This window comes from Ascaphus truei, chromosome 14, assembly GCF_040206685.1.
Source record: "Ascaphus truei isolate aAscTru1 chromosome 14, aAscTru1.hap1, whole genome shotgun sequence".
NCBI classification, from domain to species: Eukaryota; Metazoa; Chordata; class Amphibia; order Anura; family Ascaphidae; genus Ascaphus; species Ascaphus truei.
Window position 1 is genome coordinate 3,930,026 of NC_134496.1, and position 24,676 is coordinate 3,954,701.

At 49.2% G+C, this 24,676-nt stretch overlaps 1 protein-coding gene across 2 annotated transcripts in view; it reads left to right on the forward strand.

Annotated features, from left to right (window-relative positions):
• Positions 1-24,676, forward strand: part of ANO7 (anoctamin 7) — a 291,143-nt gene that overhangs the window by 130,420 nt on the left and 136,047 nt on the right. Inside the window, exons 6-10 of one of the 2 annotated variants that reach the window (XM_075569552.1) lie at positions 281-417; positions 9,790-9,847; positions 10,557-10,667; positions 12,323-12,485; positions 15,290-15,380. In XM_075569552.1, coding sequence (XP_075425667.1) covers positions 281-417; positions 9,790-9,847; positions 10,557-10,667; positions 12,323-12,485; positions 15,290-15,380 — 560 coding nt within the window. Of the gene's footprint in view, positions 1-280; positions 418-8,792; positions 9,221-9,789; positions 9,848-10,556; positions 10,668-12,322; positions 12,486-15,289; positions 15,381-24,676 lie in introns of those variants that run through there. The other variant, XM_075569553.1, reaches the window with a different exon arrangement.

Here is a 24,676-nt window from a genome sequence, read left to right on the forward strand (position 1 = left end):
AGGTATCAGACTGCTAGTGAGAGCCACCACAGGAATGAGACTGTTGGTGTCTGAGTGTGCCAGTAGAGATTTTAGACTGAGAGATAGTGTGGGGCGTGTGTAGAAGGAATCTGAACTCGGTGGGATGACGGAGCGGTGTGGCGTTTTTTCGGGTAAAGATCTATGGGGACTGAATCTATAAATCCAGGACTATGTACAGTGTCACACGCGCTCTTTGCTGTGAAACACGTGTGCTTTTGTCATGCTCTCTGATATGAATCTCTCTTGTACCCATTTCCAGACCAGTCCTGCTCAGTTCAGCCCCTGGTTATCACAAGTTCTAAATAAACTTTCCATCCCAAACATGCTACAAGAGAATGTCCCAAAGCAGCCCCCAGAGACGTTCACCTGTCCGTTTAAAAACAGCAAACTAAGCAGGTAAGAATACCTATTGATGATTTAAAGTAAATGTAACAATAAAATATATAGATATAGTTACACACACGCGTTTCACATCCATACGTGAGCACTGGTAGGATACATTGGTCGAACGCTTTCGACTTGAGGCAGTGGGAAGGTTCCCATGAAAGATTTTCTTGTATCTTCCAAACGCCTCCATCCCATCTTCATTCTCCTATTGATTTAATTCATATGGTTCCCATCCAACATGCTGGCTAAGGTAGACATAGTCTTTTATCTTCTAGTGCTATTCCGTTTGTTTGATCTTTGTAGAGTTGATACATTTGTTAAATATCTCTCGTAGTAATCTGTTACCTGCTTCAGTGAGGTCTCCGATGTGTTGCTGGAGTTCTTCTGGACTTGTGGCAAAAATAAGTCTGCAGATCGTAGATGACTCAAATATGCACCATTGATTTTGATTCGTTTATCTTCCCAATCTAATGTCTTGAACAATTCTTAGCGTTGCTATTAAAAGCTTTTGGTTACTTAGTGTGTCCCTGCTGCACTCCCTTGCTGATCCTTATCTTGCTTGTATCATCATGTAATCTAACGGTTGATGGGCATTCTTGTAAATATTCTGTAGCTGAGCTCCCCCTTACCTCTGGTGCAGGGAGAGAGGTTGCCAGGGCGAACGGAGCCGCCGGAGCTCAGAGGCAGACTCGGCGTGTGGGGGCAGCTATCTTGGGTGCTTGCACATGCGGAGCGTAACGCATCACACATGAGCAGTGGCAGAGTTGTGGCTCCGCAGATTGACAGCGGGACTACAAGTCCCAGAATCCTCCACGGGGGGGAGATATGTGTTTGGCTCGAACGGAGACCGCGCGCCAGTCTTGACGGGGGCAGCAAGGGGAGAGAACGTGTCCAGGGAGCAAATAAGTCCCCAGACTAAGCCAGAGCTTTACCCCAAGGCCCCAACCCCTACTAAGAGTAGTGTTGTAGGGAAGGCCCTCGATGGGGTGTGGGGTGTGTGTAATGAATTAAAAAAAAGTTGCACAATAAAAATAATTTTTATTTAACTTTGACACACACACATTACAGCGCCGGTAGTGGCGCAAATTCATTCTTTTCCCCCATCTTCCTTCCTGTCGGCCGGCTCCACACTCACTGCCCTGCACGCGCGCACGGCCACTATATAACAGCCCTTAGTTAGAGCTCCAGTGGGAGCAAGGCATTTGTTCTGTGGTTGTGCTTAAGTTAAAGGGACAATGTCCAATTTCTGTCAACTAAGGACAGGACCCCTATACTTTAAACCTCACGAAACACTACACACTTGGCCTTCATTGATTTCTTTATGCCTGAGAGGGGTTCAGAACACGGACAAGGATGGTACCTTGTCACATAGAGGTGGGATCATGGAGGACTTAGTGTAATTCCTGATGCACGATACTGCACAGCAGCAAGAAACCAACCAATTGTTGCTGAGCCAGACTGCACTGACAGAGAGCCACATTACTAGAGGTGGATAAGCGACTGGGGGAACTAACAGCAGGAGGAGCGTGATGCGATCAGGGTCAAGTTATTTTACAAAAAATGACTACAGAGGTGTCTTCTATTGTGTGAGGCCTACCTTCCGGCTTTCAAGAGAACCACTGTGACGGTAGGTGTAAATATGGCTGCTGGTAATACAGGTCAAGGCTGTTTTTCGATGCCGAAAAGCATTATCCAACGCTCACCGCCACTGATTAACATGGAACTCACTTTACAACGGTTTCACTATCCAACGCTACTTCCAGAACAGATTCCGAGGACTGCCTGTATTATGTTATGTTATATCTGTATTATGTCTGTATCTTGCCTGGTTCCAGCAGTTCAGGGACCAGGGGTTAATTGTGTTTCAGATGGAAAGTTGCAAAGATTGTCTGCGAACTTTCCAAGTAACTGTTTGTATGTTACTCGTATGTTGCATTTCTACCCACCAATCAGGGGCTGGGCACTAGCCAGCACCTGGCCCTGAATGTTGCAACATGGTGGGTTAAGGGTATAAACAGGTGGGGAGCTAGACCCCTAGCAGTTCAATTCCGCTCCGTTAAGAGCCACAAGAATTGCAGATGTTTGCTGTACTAAGGAAAGCTGCAGCGTCCACTTCTGTGCTGGTGCCAGGCATGGAGTTCAGTTAAAAGGACATTGCAGGGGGAAGATCAGGGAAACTCTCTATGGAGGTCCCTGCACCTACGACTATAGGTTACCCCAGTATTCCCCAGTTGGGTTTGTTGTCTGTGTATCTGTATTGTTGTGGATTACTGCTTTCCAATAAATTAATTTTATAAACTCTTGTGTTTCTGTCTGGCAATATTAATCCCTGGTGTTAGTCCTGGTCTCCCGTGACCACCACTACTAGGGAAGCTTGCCCCAGGAACAATAGGATGAGAAGAACAGAAAGCGCACACTTCTTGGTGCATTAACGTTTTTACTAGATTAATGAGACAAACAAACAAATAGTGGTAATACACTCACAAACATCCAAATAAAATAAGCAATTAGCCGTGGTTCACAGATCCGCGCTGGAGATGGGCTGAGTTGTCCTCACGGGGGGATTCTCCGCCGGTTGCTGCAGCGTGTCCGCTGCTTGCTTCCGCCTTTCCGGTAATGGGAGGTTCCTGCTGTCTCTCGTGACGCCTCCCTAGTGCGGATGTTTGTGAGTGTATTACCGCTATTTGTTTGTTTGTCTCATTAATCTAGTAAAAATGTTATTGCACCAAGAAGTGTGCGCTTTCTGTTCTCATCCTATTTAGTTATCATTGAATGCTGGGTTAGCACTTCCAACTGAGGGAGCGGCACCTTCCTAGAACTTTGTTTTTTGGACTGTTTCTGGCAACAGATTGGACTCTAAGGTTGTATTTAACCTCTTGGGGCCAACTCAAGGACATTTATACATTCATATTTGCTTGTTGTTAAGCGCCTGTAGCTGAACTGTATGTATTGTGATTATTTAACACACTTATTCACGTAGTTTTGAGTTCCCCAGGAACAATAGGCTGGTATACTTGTGCCTTTTTTGTGCGGTGAAGCTCAAAAGGCCTACCACAAGCTTGATTTAGCAGATGCTGCAGAGTATCCTCGCTTACAGGAAACTAATTCTCACCAGAGTCGAAGTAACTGCAGCCATTCGTGCACCAAAGACTATACCAGTGGGAAACGTCTATTTGCCGGTCAAAATTATAGAGCTAAAGTACTCATATTTGCCTGATTTCTAGAAGTGTTACCTCTAGGCTTATGTGAATGGATTAGACAAAATGTTTCCGACTCCTACGACAAGTTTGTAGTACTGATAGAACAACAACAGACCACTAAAGAGCTGTTATGGACCCAGAATGATTATTGACGCCGCAATAAGAGGCGACGTTCTGAAGACCCGTGCTGTAATGGGGATAATTCATGAACAATGACGAGCAAAGGACCCCAATGAACCAATCGAGGAAGTGAAAAGTACTTTGGTTTCCCACAAGTGTTAGTTGCGGACAGTTGGGCAAGATAGCTGGTCAATGAAACACATAATTAATTGTAGCTGGATCAACCTTGTGGGAGCAGTTTAAACATCACACTGATTCATTAGGACTATTAAACTAAATGGCCAGGAAACCACTGCTCTCATTGACTCCAGAAGAGCAGTCACTCTGCTTTCAGGAAGGCTGATTGGTCACAATACACAGGCATTCAATGGGATAACTTGTGAGCATGGGACGTGAACTTTTATACCATGAGCATTGCAATTATTGAAATAAAGAAATATAAAACCAACAAAGCTAATAGTTCCAGCACACTCTGACTGTAGGAAAAGTATGCAACAAGTGGGAAATGCCAAATCAAATAAGTATTTAATAAATGCACAAGTTATATACAAGAAGCAAAGTGACACCAACACAATAGAATAAACCACACTAAAAAATAGCAAAAAAAAATTTGAGAAAGGGTGAGTGGAGAAAAAGGGGGAAGGGGGGTACAAAATGGGGGATAAACAGGGGGGCAACGTTTTGGGGACAGGCCCCTTCCTCAGGCCCGTTCCCCCTTGTCCCTAAAGGAACAAGAGGTACTTCCCTTACCCCAATACCCCTAAAACAATCAACAAAATAAGCCCTAGATAACTAAGCAAAAAAAGATAATCTAACAAGCAAAAAATGCTAAGGTACAATGTAATGGCAGCAGAACAAGAGAATATGAGGCGAGTACAAAAAAATAATTCAAGATCAAACTACAGGGTATGGAACAGCAATCGTAGTCTCTAACTCGAATGGATGTCCCAAAAGGTCCTAAACGGAGAACAGCAGTAGCGGGGCCACAAACCAGAAAAAGGGGTTAAAAAATAGTTTATTCCATAACAAGTGAGGGGTAAAGGGTAACTCTGACGTGTTTCGGGAACAAGTCCCTTTGTCAAAGAGTAAAGAAGCATCTGTGCATACCCCCTGTTAAATACGTGATCCCCCGCCCCCAACAATGACGTCACGCGGGCGAAATCTCGCGAGATTTGGACAGTGGACCTCTCCCATTGTTGTGGGTAATCACCAATGAGGCGCCTCATTGCTGTGACACAATGTGCAACAGGGTGATGAGGTGCCTCATTGGTGATTACCCACACCAATGGGAGAGGTCCACTGTCCAAATCTTGCGAGATTTAGCGCGCGTGACGTCATTGTTGGGGGCGGGGGATCACGTATTTAACAGGGGGTATGCACAGATGCTTCTTTACTCTTTGACAAAGGGACTTGTTCCCGAAACGCGTCAGAGTTACCCTGTACCCCTCACTTGTTATGGAATAAACTATTTTTTAACCCCTTTTTCTGGTTTGTGGCCCCACTCCTTGCTACTGCTGTGCTCCGTTTTGGACCTTTTGGGACATCCATTCAACCTACCTTGCTGACGTGAGGCACGCATCACCCAGGGACAAGCTGCTGTATTGTGAGTACTTACCTGTTCACTCCATATGGTCATGTTAGTTTTGCAGGCTGTTTTATGGGGAGGGTAGGCATGTCCATTATGGTATATATATAGGTCTGTCACCACCCCATAGACACCTATGCATTGTTTTTTCTGACTGGAGTTTAGACAAACAGGTTTCAAGAAAGTCTCACATAGCTCTGATTATAGCTGATTCCCAATGGGTGATTCACAAGTGAACATTATTACACTGATGTTATGGTGTAATTGAGCCCTGATTCTGGGACTGGTTCCCTCAAACCTTACGTAGTCTCTAACTCTCTCCTCTCCTGCTGCAGCCCCAGTTGCTTCTCGCCTTTACAGTTGCTATACAGACGCCATCCTAGAGGTATAGTAGATATAGCAAAAGATTTGGGGGGAAAATAATGTTATAAAGCATGTCCGTAACACGTGGGACAGGCTAGTCATAGTCTGAGAGCATATGGAGAGGGCTTAAGAAAACCAACAAACGTATTACAATCAAAATGCGAAAATACTGAAGTTCCAGCCCGGAGATCGTGTTTATGGTTCTGGTGCCTACAGCTGAGGGCAAGGACCTTAGGAGATCATTGAGGCAGGGGATGTCAACTGCAAGGTTAGACAACCTGATCACCGCAGGTAGGTACAAGTATACCATCTAAACTTGTTTAAGCCTTGGCATGACTGGGAAGTCTATATGGTCAAAACAGATGCTAATACTATGCCTGTTTGATCACAAGACCAGCCAGGGGCGGATTGTAATTACCTGCCGGCTTTTCCTTGAAGAGCAGCACCACTCCTGGAGGGTCGCGGCATCATAACTTTGCGGTGTCGTGAAGTCCTGTTTTTATTTTATTTTATAAAAATGTTTTGCCAGGAAGTAACACATTGAGAGTTACCTCTCGTTTTCAAGTATGTCCTGGGCACAGAGTTAGAAATATACGTGGTTACATTAAAAGAACAGGGTTATACAGTCAATTCCGACATTTCATGGACAGAGTTGGAACATTGGGTACAGGGGATAAAGGGCTTGTGAGTTTCAGATTGAAATAGAGCAGCTATTGTCACGTTGTCATGGCAACGCGTCATCATGCTGGCACGTTGCTATGTGATGTGTCACAATGACAATGCAAAACAGCAGGAGGGCGGCCGCTCCCTCACCACTCGCCCCTCTTTCAATACACTCACACCTTAGGGTGAGGGGCAGTCCTGCTAGTTCGGGGGCTAGACTGGAAACGTGGGCAGGTAAATGGCAGATGAGGTTTAATACAGATACATGTAAGGTTATGCATTTGGGAAACAAGAATAAACGGGCGACTTACAAATTAAATGGGGATAAATTGGGGCAATCCTTGATGGAGAAGGATTTAGGAGTGCTTGTAGGCTGCAGGCTTAGCAATAGTGCCCAAAGTCAAAGCAAAGCCGGCCAATTAGTAGAACAGCAATTCTACTTGGTTAGAACCAAGTAGAACAAAGAAAAACCAGTCAAACAAATATAACATTAAAACATCCAATGCACTGTAAATAAAATAAAGTGCACTAAGAAGGGTTAGTACAAAATAATCCAAAGTGGGGGACACCCCGCCAGACGCCCACTGGGAGGCAAACTCTGAAACCGTCCCAGTGGACACCAGCGCCCGGAACATGGCCACGATGTTTGTTGGGACCTCCCTCTCCCGACACTGCTTCCTGGACTTATAAATGGCTAGTTTAGCCAATGCCAGGAGCAGGTTGACGAGGAGATCCCTAGGCTTATTGTCCCGGGACACTGGGCACCCAAAAATAAAAAGGTGACGGGAAAAGTGCAGCCAGAACTGCAGGAGAAGGCTCCTCAAGGTGGATAAGAGGAGCTGCAGTCTGGCACAGCGAAAATAAATATGGTACACGGACTCCCGCTCGCCACAGGAGGGGCAGGTGGTGGGGGTCCGTGAAGTGGGCCAAGTACACTCCCGTGCTCAGTGCACCATGGAGGACTCTCCAACTCAAATCCCCAGTGGGACGGGGAACCAACTCTGAATAAAGTTCCCTCCACCGGCGCCTCTCACCCTCGTTTGCAGGAAGTACCCGCCTCCAGATGGTGTGGGGGCAGGCGACAAGGGCGAGGTAGTGCACTGTATAGAGCAGGGGTGAGCAAACTTTTTATGCCGAGCCCCCCCTTTTTATCCATGAAATTTCTCGTGCCTCCCTGCCTGATGTAATCAAAATCACATGGAAAAAAAAACCCTTTATTAAACGGTATACAATGTAAATACAAATGTCTAAGGCCGCACATATACTGCCCACGACGGCGACATCACCCGTCACCGCTAGTGAAAGTTGTATTTCGCTTTGCGGCGTGGAGGACCAGGCCATTGATTGGTTCAGGGGCTGTCACATGAGGCGACAGCCCCTGAAAAATCAAGTATTGCCGGCTTCAAAAAATCGCGGCGCCCCGTCGCGCTTACTATAAGCGAACGCGCCGGCGACCATGCATTTGCTTTCGGGGGCACTATAATCACAGCCTAAATACTTACATACTTCAACAGCTCGCCCTTGATTGATATAGTGGCCGCCGACCCTTTCACTTGCAGAGGATCGCAGCGAAGCTGGTTGCCAGCGGAGGAGAGCAGGGCCACAGCGCTATTGTAGGGCAGACACCGGAAGGAGGGGCGTTTGACATCACAGCGCTGGGGCGTGCTCCTCCCCCGTACCTCCGAATCACGTGGCCCTACCTGCACTATTCTGTTTGGCCGCGCGCGCACATCTTCTTGGCCGCCCGAGCACATCTTTTTCGCCTGCACACCAAGGTTTTGCCGCATGCGCCCCACCTAAATAATCTTGCGCCCAGGCCGCACCCCCTCAATTTGTGCACTGCTGCATTCAATCACAACACCCACACACACAATCACAACACACACAACCAACACTCAATCATATCACACACACAGGCAGACAACCAACAGGCACAGCACACACACACAACACCCACTCAATCACAACCAACAGACACAACACACACTCAATCACAACCGACACAGCACACACACACTCACAACACACACAACCAACACTCACATAATCACAACCAACACACACAACACTCAATCACAACACCCACACAGACAACCAACAGGCACAGCACAGACGCAACACCCACTCAATCACAACACACACACTCAATCACAACCAACACACAGACACAACACACACTCAATCAAACACACACACACACACTGCCGTCTCGCTATATATATATTTATTTATATATATATATATATATATATATTACATATATACTTATATACACACACACGGGAGTAACTAAGCCTGCTCAGGTCCCCCCATGTGCTGCTGGAAACAGGCAGGTAACAGACAGGAGGAGGAGGGCTTGTCTGTGTGCAGGGAAGGCCCCGCAGCAAGGCCACGCCCCCTCTGCAGGCCCCGCCCCCTCTGCAGGCAGACACAGCAGAGGAGCAGCCTCAGCACGGAGCTTCTGGCCGCCCGTGCACAGCTCTGCCCGCCCCCAGGTTTCCCCGCACGCAGCCCGCGCCCCCCCTACATAATCTTGCGCGCCCCCCAGTTTGCGCACCGCTGGATAGAGCACGAGAGTACAGCCCTTTCCTCGGCATGCTGCGGACATGTCCCCCCAACCTGCTGAGGTAGGGGACGAGAGGAGCCGGAGCGGGTAGAGGAGGAGCTGTATGAGCTGTGAAGTGCCACCTATTGGCCAGAAGAGACATTGAGCTGCAGCTGCTCCTCTCTCTGCTCAAAACCGGGACATTAGAAAGATTGTCAGGACACCGGTACAGTAACTTAGAAACCGGGACGTCTGGTCACCCTAATAATTACCCACTTCCTTTTTGATGGACACCAATCTTGCATTTGCATTGAAATCTCCCATAATGATTGCAAGGTGAACATTTCCTTTATTGTTGGATTGGTGGATTTTATTGTTAAAATCTTCCCCGCCATTGTCTGTGGGAGTTGATGTTGGAGCATACACGGGCTATTTGAAGCGTTCATCTCTTTGTTAATGTGATTGAATCGAGGAGGAGTGGCTCAGTGAGTAAAGACACTGATTGGCACTGAGTGTGAAGCAGGGGATCCTGGTTCAATTCCTGGCGTTGGCTCCTTGTGACCTTGGGCAAGTCACTTTATCTCCCTGTGCCTCAGGCACCAAACACATAGATTGTAAGCTCCACGGGGCAGGCACTGTCTGCAAAATGTCTCTGTAAAGTGCTACGTACAACTGGCAGCGCTATACAAAAACAAAAAAAACAACAAAATGATCATTCTTACTGCACTTTCTGGTGTACATTCACTGCTGTGAATACCAAGGACAATCTGGCCATAATTGTATGTGTGTGTACTGTATATACAAGCTCTGTCCCCTTATGTAATCAAAGTTTGCGCTCTGAAATTAAGGTGTAGGACCACTACTTTTTGTTAATAACACTGATTAATGCTCTGTGCTCTCTGCAGGTACCCGGGGAGTGAAAATCATGCAACTTTTTTCACCAACACACAGCGGCATCAGATAGTGAGTACGTGTGCAAACGGAGCAATGCTCTGCAGGTCTCCAGGACCATGTTGCAGTGCCTGAGACCCTGAGGGCTATATTTACTAAATGCTGCTGAGTATTACAGCACCCATTCATTTTAATTAGGCATTGGGTGCCCTATGGCTTAGCACTGTTTAGTAAATCTGACCATGGTGCTGAGGCTTTGTGCTGTAGTGTTGGGATAAGATGCTATTGGCCAAGGAAAAGGGAGTGGGGAAACCTTTGTTGAAGATCCATTGTCGGTATCTTGTGACCTTAGGCGAGTCACTTTTTCTCTTTGTACCGCTGCATAGATTAAATGATGAGCTCGTCTGGGCAGATATTAATAACTGCTATAAACTCCATGCACAATATTGCATCCTGTTATACTGGTACTGTGAGGTCAGATGTGCGATACCCTGCTATGCTGTGACACTATGGCAGTGCTGTAACCCTCCAGCAGAACGAGATGTGATGCTCTGCAGTGTTGTAATGGTCTGCAGCATTAAGATGGCCAGTGATGTGGTGTTGTGCAAACGTATGATAGTCTGTCCTGCTCTGCAATGTTATGATAATCAGTGATGCGATGCTCTGCAAACCAGTTACTCCACTTGTCCTAATACTGCAGCAAGGTTTTGGGAGACGTGTGAGATGCTCTGCTGCTCGGGGCTGCAATGCTCTGCATGTTGGTGACTCTGCTTTCCCCTAGTTGTACGAGATCCTGGCCTGCGCCCCATATGGAAACTCTCGTCGGGGGGAGGTTGGGATGGAGAGGCTGCTGTGTGAGAAAGTGCTCAGCGCTGCGTACCCGCTACACGATGTGAGTCTGGTGCACGGCGCGACACACAGCCTGACACAGCACAACGGTAACCGTGTCACACACAGCACAACGGAAACACACGGCCTGACCCACACAGCACAACGGAAACACACGGCCTGACCCACACAGCACAACGGAAACCGTGTCACACCCAGCACAATGCAAGCACACAGCCTGACCCACACAGCACAACGGAAACACACAGCCTGACCCACACCGCACAACGCAAACACACAGCCTGACCCACACAGCACAACGCAAACACACAGCCTGACCCACACAGCACAATGGAAACACACAGCCTGACCTACACAGCACAATGGAAACACACAGCCTGACCCACACAGCACAATGGAAACCGTGTCGTACACAGCACAATGCAAGCACACAGCCTGACCCACACAGCACAACGGAAACATACAGCCTGACCCACACAGCACAATGGAAACACACAGCCTGACCCACACAGCACAATGGAAACCGTGTCGTACACAGCAAAATGCAATTACAGCGCAAACACACAGCATGACACACAACACGATACACACAGCACAAAGCAAACACACAGGGTGACGCATGCACACACGCACCACAACACAGTGCAAACATGCAGGGTATGCACAACAACACAGTGCAAACATGCAGGGTGATGCACAACAACACAGTGCAAACACGCAGGGTGATGCACACACACGCACAGTGCAAACATGCAGCATGATGCACATGCTCGCACACACAGGGTGACGCTCGCGTACAAACACGCAGCACATCACAACACAGTACCAACATGCAGGGTGACGCGCATGCACACACAGCACAGTGCAAAGACGCAGGGTGACGCACAGTGCAAACACGTAGGGTGACACGTGCACACACAGCACATCACAACACAGTGCAAAGACGCAGAGTCACTCGCGTACACGCACAGCACAATGCAAACACGAAAGGTGGCATGCATGCATGCACACCCACACGCACAGCACAGTGCAAACATGCAGGGTGACACACGCAGCACAACACAAACACACAGGGTGACACACACAGCACCAACACACTGGGTGACACACCACACAGCACAACTCAAATATACACGGCACAATGCAACCACACTTAACACACATACAGTATGACACAACACACACTGTGACAGACTTAAAGATACACAATGGCCCATACTAAGTAGCCTTTGGCCATAACGGACCTGGAAGACACATTATAGATTATTACAGGTGTTCCCAGCACCAGACGGTGTGTTTTGGACTTAAGCACAATGCATAATACAAACACACAGACACACAACGTGACATACAGTACATATGCAATGTGACACTGACAATAAATTAAACACACAATGTGAAACATAAGTACACAACAAGAGGGACACACAACTTGAACATAATGTGAACACAAATATAGAACATGACAAAAAAAAGTAACAGATACTCAACACAAGTCATTATAAAAACACACCAAATCACAAGCACACACACACACAAGCACACACACAATGCATAAAAAAACTAACACACCGCAGAACACAGCTGCACAATGTAACATCACAATAATTAGACAATAGTCAATTCACCAGACGTACACAATACAAGAGCAGAGTAGTGGAACCCCTACTAACGTGACCCCTCTGTTTACCCTGGCAGGGCACGTACGCCCACACACCGGGCACCCCCTCAGAACAGCTGTTCCTCAGGCAGATCCTGTTTCAGTACTGGGCCCGCTGGAGTAAGTGGAACAAGTACCAGCCCCTGGACCACATCAGGAAATACTACGGAGAGAAGATAGCGCTTTACTTTGCATGGCTGGGTGAGCAGCAGAGACGAGGGGGAGTTAGAGTGGGGGCCGGTGAGTGCAGGATAGAAGGGGATGCAGCAGTGAACAAGTGAAGGGAAGATGCAGTGGGCAGGATAGGGGGGTGCTATAGGAAAGAGACAAGGTGCAGTGACAGAGCATGGATGGGGCCCACTACTGGAATAGCAGAGGCAGCTGTAGAAAAGGGATAATGTGCAGTAGCTGGAATAGCGAGGGGAATGCAAAGAAGGAACAAGGTGCAGTGACAGAACATGGGTGGGTTGGGTAGAGGCAGTTCTTGTAGGGTGCTGCAGGGCAAGAGCAAGGTGTATTGACAGTGCATGTGGTGGGGATATCCAATGTGAATCAGGTGCAGAAGGCCTGGAACGGCGTGTGTGTGCATGTGCGTGTGCGTGTGCGTGTGTGTGTGTGCGTACAGTAGTCAGTGCTGCAAGACTGAAACATGGTGTAGGCTCTCTGTGCACGCAAGGGGCAGAGGTCAGTAGGTGAAACGAAGGGGTTAACCGGCGCCAAAGAGGGTAAATACCAGTCCTGTTGTGACAGTCCAAATACAGTCCTTGGGATGATGAATGGTGATGATTCTCACCTCAGCAGTGCATATGTGAAAAAAGAGAAAAAAGAGAAAGAGAAATAATAGTGCAGTAAATCAACACAGGGGGGGGGGGGGGTGATCACAGATATTGACAAAAAACAACAAACAAGACATACAAACATATAACACTAGCACGGCCTAAATATTAATAAAAAGCATATTTATTGATGTGGAAATGTGCATAAACCGCATCCGGAGGGGTAAAATTGCAACCCTACTCACAAAATGCTGGAAAGGTACAGGCAGATCTGCTGTATGCAGCTGGGCTCTCAAGATGGCGACCGGAGCACTTGTGCTGGCGTCCACACGTGACTAGGAAGCCAGGCAGATGACTCAGATGACGAGGCCTCTGGGCGGACGTGACGTCACCCCCGTTGTGTATTCTCCACCGGCTCACAGGACTCCAGTCCTCCAGTCCTCATCAGCAGCCGCAATATCGCCGTACTTCGGTTCAAAACACTAGTTGGAGACTGCAGAGTTTCTCCTTTGGAACTGCAGACTTCACCACACTGGAACACTCTAAAAACTTGAAACTTCCCGACGCGTTTCGTACGCATGCGCGTACTTCTTCAAGTGCTCCGGTCGCCATCTTGAGAGCCCAGCTGCATACAGCAGATCTGCCTGTACCTTTCCAGCATTTTGTGAGTAGGGTTGCAATTTTACCCCTCCGGATGCGGTTTATGCACATTTCCACATCAATAAATATGCTTTTTATTAATATTTAGGCCGTGCTAGTGTTATATGTTTGTATGTCTTGTTTGTTGTTTTTTGTCAATATCTGTGATCACCCCCCCCCCCCTGTGTTGATTTACTGCACTATTATTTCTCTTTCTCTTTTTTCTTTTTTCACATATGCACTGCTGAGGTGAGAATCATCACCATTCATCATCCCAAGGACTGTATTTGGACTGTCACAACAGGACTGGTATTTACCCTCTTTGGCGCCGGTTAACCCCTTCGTTTCATCTGTTTCCCTGACTGGTTGTACCACCAGTCATTCACCTGGCTGCCTGAACATTTATTCATCAGTATCCCTAGCGCTGTTTTGCACCTATTCCTTTTTTCTGAGAGGTCAGTAGGTGCTACAGAAATGAGCCGCAGCTTGTATGTGCGAGGGATCTTGTGACAGAGTGTTTAGGAGACTCAGTAATTATAGTGACAGTGTGCGTAGGGGGGGTTCATAGTGTTATAGTGACTATGTGTTCAAGCAGGGGTCAGTAGTTATAGTGAGTGTGTGGGGGGTCTGTAATTATAGTGACAGTGTGTGGGGGGTCTGTAATTATAGTGCGTGTATGTAAGGAGGGTTCAGTAGTTAGTCACAGTGTGTATAAGGGGGTACAGTAACTCTAGTGACACAGCAGTAATACTGTGAGGGGGTACAGTAACTATAGTGACACAGCAGTAATACTGTGAGGGGGTACAGTAACTATAGTGACAGAGCAGTGATACTGTGAGGGGGTACAGTAACTATAGTGACACAGCAGTAATACTGTGAGGGGGTACAGTAACTCTAGTGACAGAGCGGTGATACTGTGAGGGGGTACAGTAACTATAGTGACACAGCAGTAATACTGTGAGGGGGTACAGTAACTATAGTGACAGAGCAGTGATACTGTGAGGGGGTACAGTAACTATAGTGACAGAGCAGTGATACTGTGAGGGGGTACAGTAACTATAGTGGCAGAGCAGTGATTCTGTGAGGGGGTACAGTAACTATAGTGGCAGAGCAGTGATTCTGTGGGGGGTACAGTAACTATAGTGGCAGAGCAGTGATTCTGTGAGGGGGTACAGTAACTATAGTGACAGAGCAGTGATACTGTGAGGGGGTACAGTAACTATAGTGACAGAGCAGTGATACTGTGAGGGAGTACAGTAACTATAGTGGCAGAGCAGTGATTCTGTGGGGGGAAATGTTGTAGGCATGAGGTCCACTTCATTATATTATGTATTTATCTGACCCCTCCGCTCACACTCTCTTATTCCCACCCTCCCTCACCCTCACCCTCTTCATCTCTCCCTCGCCCTCTTCCTCTCTCCCTCACCCACCCCCACCCTCTTCCTCTCTCCCACCCTCACCCTCTTCCTCTCTCCCTGACCCCCTTCCACTCACCCTCACCCTCTTCCTCTCTCCCACCCTCACCCTCCCTCACACTCTCCCTCTCTCCCTCACCCTCTTCCTCTCTCCCTCACCCTCTTCCTCTCTCAGGTGTGTACACTGGATGGCTTCTCCCTGCCTCATTGGTTGGAATGTTTGTTTTCATTATGGGTTTCATCGTTATGATCAACGATATTCCTACGTGAGTACTGCCCGTGTGTGTGTGTGTGTCACCTTGTCTGTGCCATGGCATCAGGTTTATCAATATTAACCCCTTGCTGCTAGAGGCGGCTGCAACAAATGGCAAAGTGAGGGAGTCAAAGTAGCATACATCCCTGCCACCTTATTAAAGGATCGCCTTTGTATGAATGGTCTAACCCAAGGCTGGCCAACTCCAGTCCTCAAGGGCCAACAATAGGTCAGGTTTTCCGGATGTCCCTGCCTTAGCACAGGTGTCTCAGTTACGATTGAAATCCTGAAGATCCTGCCTGCTGGTGGCCCTTGAGGACTGGAGTTGCCCAGCCCTGGTCTAACCCTTATGGACGCTTTATTAATCTGCCCCATAGAGTGTTACAAAGAGTGCATCAGATAAGGGGACACGTGACGGATAAGAACCTTATATTGCAGTAGAGGGTGGTGCCGGGCGTATGTCGTTTACACGTTGAAAGCCTCAATAACTAAGCAACTCTTTCAGCTGAGCACTGTTTAGGTTATATGGCCCTGAATGTATGTATGTACTGTATGTCTTTATTTATATAGCGCTATTAATGTACATAGCGCTTCACAGTAGTAATACATGTGGTAATCAAATAAAAAATGACAAATAACAGATCATGGGAATAAGTGCTTCAGACATAAAAGTAACATTAAGGAAGAGGAGTCCCTGCTCTGAAGAGCTCACAATCTAATTGGTAGGTAGGAAGAACGTACAGAGACAGTAGGAGGGAGTTCTGGTAAGTGCGTCTGCAGGGGGCCAAGCTTTATGTATCATGTGTATAGTATTAGCCACGGTGCTACTCATATGCTTCTTTAAGCAAGTGGGTCTTAAAGGTGGATAACGAGGGTGCTAGTCGGGTATTGAGGGGAGGGGCATTCCAGGGTTGGGGCAGTCAGTGAGAGAGGTTTAAGGTGGGAGAGTGCTTTAGATACAAAGGGGGTAGAGAGAAGACATCCTTGAGCAGAACGCAAGAGTCTGGATGGTGCATAACGAGAAATTAGAGCAGAGATGTAAGGAGGAGCAGAAGAGTGTAAAGCTTTAAAATTGAGGAGGAGAATTGAGTGAGATGTGTGATTTGATAGGAAGCCAGGAGAGGGATTCAACAGGGGAGACGCTGAGACAGATCTAGGAAAGAGTAGAGTGATTCCGGCAGCAGCGTTTAGGATAGATTGTAGGGGAGACAGGTGAGAGGCAGGAAGGCCGGACAGCAGGAGGTTACAGCAATCGGGACGGGAGAGAATGAGGGCCTGAGTCAGAGTTTTAGCTGTCGAGCAACAGAGGAAAGGGTGTACCTTTGTAATACTGTGGAGGAAAAAAAACGACAGGTTTTAGATACGTTTTGAATGTGAGAGGAGAATGTGAGAGAGGAGTAGAGTGTGACCCTTAGGCAGCGTGCTTGGGCTATTGGGTAAATGACAGTGCTTTCAACAAGTAATGTGGAAGGAGGTAGTAGGCAGTAGGGCCAGATTTGGGAGGAAGTATTAGGAGCTCTGTTTTTGCCATGTTAAGTTTAAGTCGGCGGAGGGCCATCCAGGATCATCTCGCAGAGAGACATTCAGAAACTTTGGTCTGTACAGGAGTAAGGTCGGGGGTTGAAAAGTAAATTTGTGTCATCAGCATAGAGGTGATATTTAAACCCAAGAGATGTGATTAGGTCACAGAGAGAAAGTGTGTACAGAGAAAAGAGAAGAGGTCCCAGGATAGAGAAGTTGTTAGCAGAAGAGACACTGAAAGTACGATGGGAGAGGTAAGAGGAGATCCAGGATAGAGCTTTGTTTCGAATACCAAGAGTATGGAGAATGTGAAGGGGAAGAGGGTGGTCCATGGTGTCAAATGTTGCAGAGAGGTCAAGTAATATGAGCAGAGTGTAATGACCTCTGTCTTTGGCAGCATGGAGGTCATTAGTTATTTTACTGAGGGCTATTTCAGTCAAGTGAGCAGTGCAGAAGCCAGATTGTAGAGGGTCTAGGAGAGAATAGGTGTTGACAGTGGAGCAAGCAAAAGAATACAAGACTTTCATGGTGTTTAGAGGCATAAGGCAGGAGGGAGACCGGTCGATAGTTAGAAAGACAGGTAGGGTCAAGCTTGCTGTTTTTCAGTAATGGTATAACTGTTGCATGTTTGAAGGAGGAGGGAAAGGTACCAGAGTAGAGGGAGGAGTAAAAAATGTGTGTGTGTGTGTGTGTGGGGATTATAGTAGGAGCAAGGGGTTTTAGGAGATGGGAGGGAATAGGGTCAAGAGGGCAAGTGGTAGAGGGAGAAGAGGAGATCAGCAGTGACACATCCTACTCTGAGACAGCAGAAAGAGTCAAGGAAGGCAGGAGGAGATTTACACTACCGACACACTTTATTGAAGTGTGGTCGGTACCGCAAGCCGGGAAATCTCCCGGCTTGCTAGTGGCCGCCCCTCGGCGTGCCGCGTGTCATAGACGCGCGGTCACGCGTCATCGGGAGCGTGCGCCCCCTGCACGCGTGTCCAGGGGCTCCCCGAGGGAGCCCTGGTGTCCCGCGATCGCGGGACAGCTGCAGGGGGTTCCGGGGGACCCGGCGGACCCGGCAGCGGTAGGGAGAGCGCCCCGATCGGAGGGCGCTCTTCCGCTGCTTCGGCGTGCGCCCGTCACACTCGGGCGCGCGCCAGGCTACTGCTGCGGCACAGAACGGGCAAATGCTCGAATAAACTGTGCCGCAGCAGTAGGAAGTGGTGTAGGATGGGAGGGGAATAGAGAGAGGATGTTCTGACGTATGGATTCCACCTTTTCCTTAAAATAGTCAGCAAAGTCCTGAGGTGAGATGGAGGAACAAGAGGCAGCTGAGGGTGGCTTGAGTAGAGGGTCATACAGAGAAGAGTCGGCGTGGGTTAAACTTGTGCGTGTTGATTAGTGAAGAAAAGTAGGTTTGTTTAGCTTGAGAGAGGGCAGAGTTGAAACAGGATAGCATACATTTGTAGTGAAGGAAGTCTGCGAGAGTGTGAGATTTCCTCCAGAGGTGTTCAGAGAAACGAGTGGAGGAACGCAGCATGCGTGTGTGGTAATTTAGCCAGGGTTAGAAGGGCGAGGACGGCAGAGAAAGCGGGGCATGTAGATCAAGAGGGGAGGATAAGGTAGAGTTGTAGTTGCTGAACAGGTTGTCAGGGTCTGGAGCAGAGCTGAGAGAGGAGAGGGAGGAGCGTAAAGCTGGTAGGTTAATAGAGTGCAGGTTTCTGTAGAAACGAGGGGGAGATGGAGATGGAGAAGGGGAGAAGCGAGAGAGAGAAAATGAGATGAGGTGATTGTCAGAGAGAGGAAATGGAGAAATCAGAGAGAAGTTTTTAGTGAAAACCAGGTCTAGCTAGTGGCCATGTTTGTGGGTGCTGGCTGCAGTCCACTGTTGAAAGCTAAAAGAAGAGGTTAGAGAGTGAAAGAGGACATTCCAAGGGAGAGAGGGATCATCAATGTGGCAATGAATGGGGCGAGAGGGTTGTGTGTGGGTAACAGATCCATGTAACTTACAAATATAGAATCTGCCGGAAGTTGAGAACCACTTGGCAGTAATGGACATTTGGCCGTGGCTGTTTTGCCGTGGCCAAATCTCCGTCTGCGGTTTAGCTGCTACTCCCCTCGCTGCAGCGACCTTTCGCCACCAAGGGAAGTCCCTAACCTTACACTGGCGACACACTTTATTCGAGCTCGGCTAGTCCCACGAATTCGGGTATACCCGGGTGTATTGAGGTTTGTGACTGTTTTCTGCCCGAGTGCATTGAGGTATTTTCCAAGCAGGGATTGAAGCATTTTATTCCCGCTGGCTGCAATACTGCACAGTATATATATATATATATACTGCTTTACAATTCATGAATTTATGCCATCTGGTAGACACGGGAAGCATTGCAGCCTATTAAATCCTAATCATTATCATTTAACAGATCAGCCGCCCGTCAGCCAGGCATGAACCCAGGCTGGGAAGGCAAACGCAACGGGGCTTGCCAGAGGTGAGGAGCGGCGCATTCCAGGTATCTGCCAGGTACATACTGGGTATTTGCTCGAATAAAGTGTGTCGGTGCAGTTACCCTAAAAAAATCCTAATCTTAACCCTTAATACCAATGCTACCCCCTACCCTAAAACCTTAACCCCGGACCCTAATCTCCTGTCCTAAAAATGTAACCCCTATCCTTAACCCCTTAACCGCTAAATTGATGCTTCTATTAACTTACGTTGGCAAAGTATCGGGCGGCTGAGTGTCCAGCGGCTGTGGCGGATTGTCCCTCTGTGGCCGGACGTCGGCGGAGGCCAACCCTGTCCAAATAACTGATTCCGACGCTGGGCTCACTGAGTGTGCTCCTTTTATTCAGCGCAGTGGGGCGAGTGGGAAGCGTTAAGGGCAGGTTGCCTTTTTCATGTGAGACCGAGGTGAGTGCAGTCTGAGCGTGGACTAAACCCCACCACTGCCTACCCTCATTCCCAAACCCACAGGGACGCCCACTCTCCAGACTCCAATAAATGACACACCTTCAAAGGAATCTTCATGTATTATCTCACAGCCGCATCGTTTTTAAAGGTGTGTAGCCCCCTGTAAACAGAACAGGCTACTTATCCTTCTACTACTGGAGTAATCCCTGGTAAGGGCAGGTGCCAGTAGTGAACATGGGTTTTCCTCCCTCACCAAGCCCCGCCTATGTGGTAGAGGCAGGCCCCTGAGCTCTGTGCAGGCTAGACAGAGGGGAGGTCCTGCTGACATCATAGGGGGCAGGGCTGAGTCTATTTAGTGGGCTGTCCTGTGTGTGTGTGATGTCAGTCTTGGATATGAGTTCGGAGAGTCAGTTCTGGAGAACGGTTGGAGGAGTCAGGTCTGCATGGAGCTGAGTCTTGCCTGTCAAGCCTGTGAGAGTTTGGAGTCTCTGGAGAGCAGTGTGTCTGCTGAACCAGAGAAAGGAGAGATGACCCTGTGACAGCTGCGCGGGTAGCTGGTCAGTCTGGGAGCATCAGATGGGAGCTGAGGAGAGTGTGTGGTCTGAAGTGCTGTAGGACCAAGAGGAGATAAGGACAGACCTATATAGAGGTGGACCAATGCCCTCACCCTGCTCAGGGGGTGAGGGGCAGGAGATCTAGCCTCACCCACAGGGCCTAACCTGGTGGAGGTGGAGGCAGAGGTATTGAGGCCCCATCCAGACCATCCTGTCTGGAGACATTACTGGAGGGAAGGAGAGGAGGAATACCAAGATATCTGAACTGCTGCTACTGTGTGCTGCTGCTGTGATCAGAGACAATAAAGAGACATTGCGGTTTTACATCAGACTTTGTGTGTGTTCTGGAGCATTCACCCTGGGACCAGGGTAACTTCTCTATAAGGATCCTACCCCACATTCTGGGAATTTATAGAGGATGGAGGCGCTGCACCGTTGCTAAAGAGAAGATGGAGGCATCTACCCCAGAAGCCGGTCCCTGTTATCCCCAACATCACCGCGGGAGACTCAGGCCCTCCTGTTATCAGCAGGTATGCACCACCCAAGTACATGTAGCCAGCCCTCACTACACCCTAGATATGCTATCTGTGTCTGGGAGGGGGGGACATGGGTTACATTTGGAGGTGCTGCTGAGAGCCCAAACAGGACAGGCTTTCAGCGAAGCAGAACGGGAGGAGTGAAGTGCACTTTCCGTGCAAGTGCTGGAGAAAGTAGGGCATGTCATACCAGGGGTAGTCAGGGAAGCGTGGACTCCCGCACAGTACGCCCTGGGTGCCCTAAGAGGGTGTCGTAAGATGGGTGCCAAGCTATAGCTGTTCTAGTTCCTTGAGGCAGGTAGTGTGAGGCAACTGGGGGGTTAGCCTGTTAACTTGTCCAGGGACCATGGCCCAGGGCCCGCACTATGAGTGGCCAAAAGTAGGGATGCCCGTACTTAGGGAGATGCCCGGTACACTAGCTAGCACCCACATAAAACGCACCACAGAGTACTTGCAGGAACAGTCACAGAGTACAGTGCATAGAGAAGGCGTTCTGCCTAGCCTGGGGTATGCCATACATCATATCCGTGGGCAACAGTCACAATAGCATCAAAAAGCATGCAGAGAGTGTTCAGTGAGCAAGTGGAGGTCAGTCAGTGTCTAGGTACGAGTTATGCACTAGACACTGAGAATAGTGAACTCATAAATTTGGAGGGCTCATCAAAGATGGCGGCCGTCACTACATGTGCTCCGCGGAGCAAGAAAGAATCCAAAATGGCGACAAACACGCCATCCACGGCCCAGCAGTTAGCAGGTGAAGTAAAATGGCGATACCCGCCAATCCTGGAGCGCGCACGTGAATCGTGCAAAGAGACTGTGCGAGAAATGTGCAGGGGTTTGGCACCAAACCCAGATCACCTGCAAGAGGAGCGGCGCGAAAGCCGAAAGCCCACCCACCTGCGCTGTGACTGGCCAACAAACCAGGCCACGTCACACTGAAAGAAGGAGTGCCCCGCCTCTTTTTTCCACCAGAGGGAGGGGGCACAAGGAGAGCCAATCAGGAGAGCCTTCCCCAGGGAAGGGAGGGACAGGAAGTGAGAGCGAGGAGCTTCATTTCTGTCTGACATTCACAGAGAGCGGAGCTGAGCAATTGAACTGTTCCACCCCTGAGCAAAATATGGCCGAACTGAGCACCACGATTTACCAGCTACCAGGAGGCTTACTGGTAGTGGAGGTTGAGGGCCACGAATATATCCGGTGCCTGTGCATCCACTGCGGGATACCCGGAGCGATGCCCTCAATGCGGCACGCTTTACCTGTGGCCTAACGAGCCATGGCCACTGATCGAGACCCCGTGGGGTGCCTCTCCCCGGGAACACTAACGGAGGTGGTGGAGATGAAAGACAATGCTGCCCTAGTTCCCCATTTCACCCATGCGGTAAGAACCAAGGCCCAGCCAGCTACAGAGCCGAGAGAACCGTCGGCGGAGGAGAGTGCGACCGCAGTGGAGGTACCGGAGCGAGCCCGTTTCGTACCACTACCCACTGGCGGTACCGCCCAAGAACCCGGTGACTCCCTTGCGGAGGAGCCGATCGTAATATCTTCGGAGGAGGAAGTTGACGTCCCATCGGTGGCGATGCGCCTACCGACGAACCACTCCAGCTGTAACAAAGATGGTGGTCCACTTACCGGAGAGGAGCAGACGAGTCCAGACACCTTCCGACGGCGAGCGCTGGTGCGGCCTGAGGCCCGTAGCAGTTCCACGGCCGTGGTGACTCCCAGTGCGGTGGAGATGGCGTCCGAGATGACTCCGGAGGACCCCGAGGACATCAGCCTGCAGCGGAGCGCTAGAGGGAGGGCCCGAGGGTCCCATACTACAGCAGAGGCTGGGCCTGTGAGTGAAGTGGTTCACAAGATGAACCCAACGGTGTACATCAATGCCAAAGGGAGGAGAGATTGCTCGCGCTCTACAGAGGCGGGGACGTCCGGTGTCTCATCCCAAGCAGAGTCCGAGATAGAGACCACTAGCACCTTATCAGAGTACGAGCACCACGACAAGTGGTGGGCCCCCTTATTTACTGGGTACCACGCAGGTATGGACCGCACCAGGTTCTTACTCATCCATAACAACATAGTTGATCATTGGTGGGCGGAAGGTGCCTATACTCCCCAGGAGGTGGCGGACGAAGTAGAACACAGGTACCGGGAGATAGAGCAGAAGATCATTCTGCCCAAGGGCCCCAGTATTTTGTATGATGATATTGCCCCTACAGAACCAGAGTTCTGGGTACTGCCAAGCAGGGCGGGTCGCCATAAGAAACTCACGAAGTTGAGCAGACAGAGTCATAGTGGCTAGGTACAGGCAGTCCCATGGGTACGAATACCCTTATGTGCCTGAACCCATAATGCAAGAAATTGAGGAGAACAGGGAAAGTTGGCTCCGAGAAGCCGTGCAAGAATACTTAAGAACCAAGTTTGGTAAGGCAGGTTACCATAATGAGGACAAGATTAGTGAGGTGGTCCGCGTCTGGAGTATAGGACGGTGCATATACATGCACAGTGTGATCTATCGGCCAGAGTCTGGGTCGGTACAGTCATTTTACGTGACCATAACTGATCATAATGGAAGAAAAGTGCGGAAGCCTGACCCAAAGCATTATTCTTAGTTGGTTCTCCCTGTTGGGAGTACCCGACTACTGTTACTGTTACGCCACCTGGTGGTTGGCTCAAGAGATTACCTGTCTTGCACTGTGTTTGTTTTCCCAGGTCTGTCTACGCAGGATGGTTCTGCTAAAAGTAAGTCCAAGTGGGGACCATTGGATTCCACCAGAGGGAGAGTGTAGCCCCCTGTAAACAGAACGGGCTACTTATCCTTCTACTACTGGAGTAAGCCCTGGTAAGGGCAGGCGCCAGTAGTGACCATGGGTTTTCCCACCTCACCAAGCCCCGTCTATGTGGTAGAGGCAGGCCCCTGAGCTCTGTGCAGGCTAGACAGAGGGGAGGTCCTGCTGACATCATAGGGGGCGGGGCTGAGTCTATTTAGTGGGCTGTCCTGTGTGTGTGATGTCAGTCTTGGATATGAGTTCGGAGAGTCAGTTCTGGAGAACGGTTGGACGAGTCAGGTCTGCATGGAGCTGAGTCTTGCCTGTCAAGCCTGTGAGAGTTTGGAGTCTCTGGAGAGCAGTGTGTCTGCTGAACCAGAGAAAGGAGAGATGACCCTGTGACAGCTGCGCGGGTAGCTGGTCAGTCTGGGAGCATCAGATGGGAGCTGAGGAGAGTGTGTGGTCTGAAGTGCTGTAGGACCAAGAGGAGATAAGGACAGACCTATATAGAGGTGGACCAATGCCCTCACCCTGCTCAGGGGGTGAGGGGCAGGAGATCTAGCCTCACCCACAGGGCCTACCCTGGTGAAGGTGGAGGCAGGAGTATTGAGGCCCCATCCAGACCATCCTGTCTGGAGACATTACTGGAGGGAAGGAGAGGAGGAATACCAAGATATCTGAACTGCTGCTACTGTGTGCTGCTGCTGTGATCAGAGACAATAAAGAGACATTGCGGTTTTACATCAGACTTTGTGTGTGTTCTGGAGCATTCACCCTGGGACCAGGGTAACTTCTCTATAAGGATCCTACCCCACATTCTGGGAATTTATAGAGGATGGAGGCGCTGCACCGTTGCTAAAGAGAAGATGGAGGCATCTACCCCAGAAGCCGGTCCCTGTTATCCCCAACATCACCGCGGGAGACTCAGGCCCTCCTGTTATCAGCAGGTATGCACCACCCAAGTACATGTAGCCAGCCCTCACTACACCCTAGATATGCTATCTGTGTCTGGGAGGGGGGGACATGGGTTACATTTGGAGGTG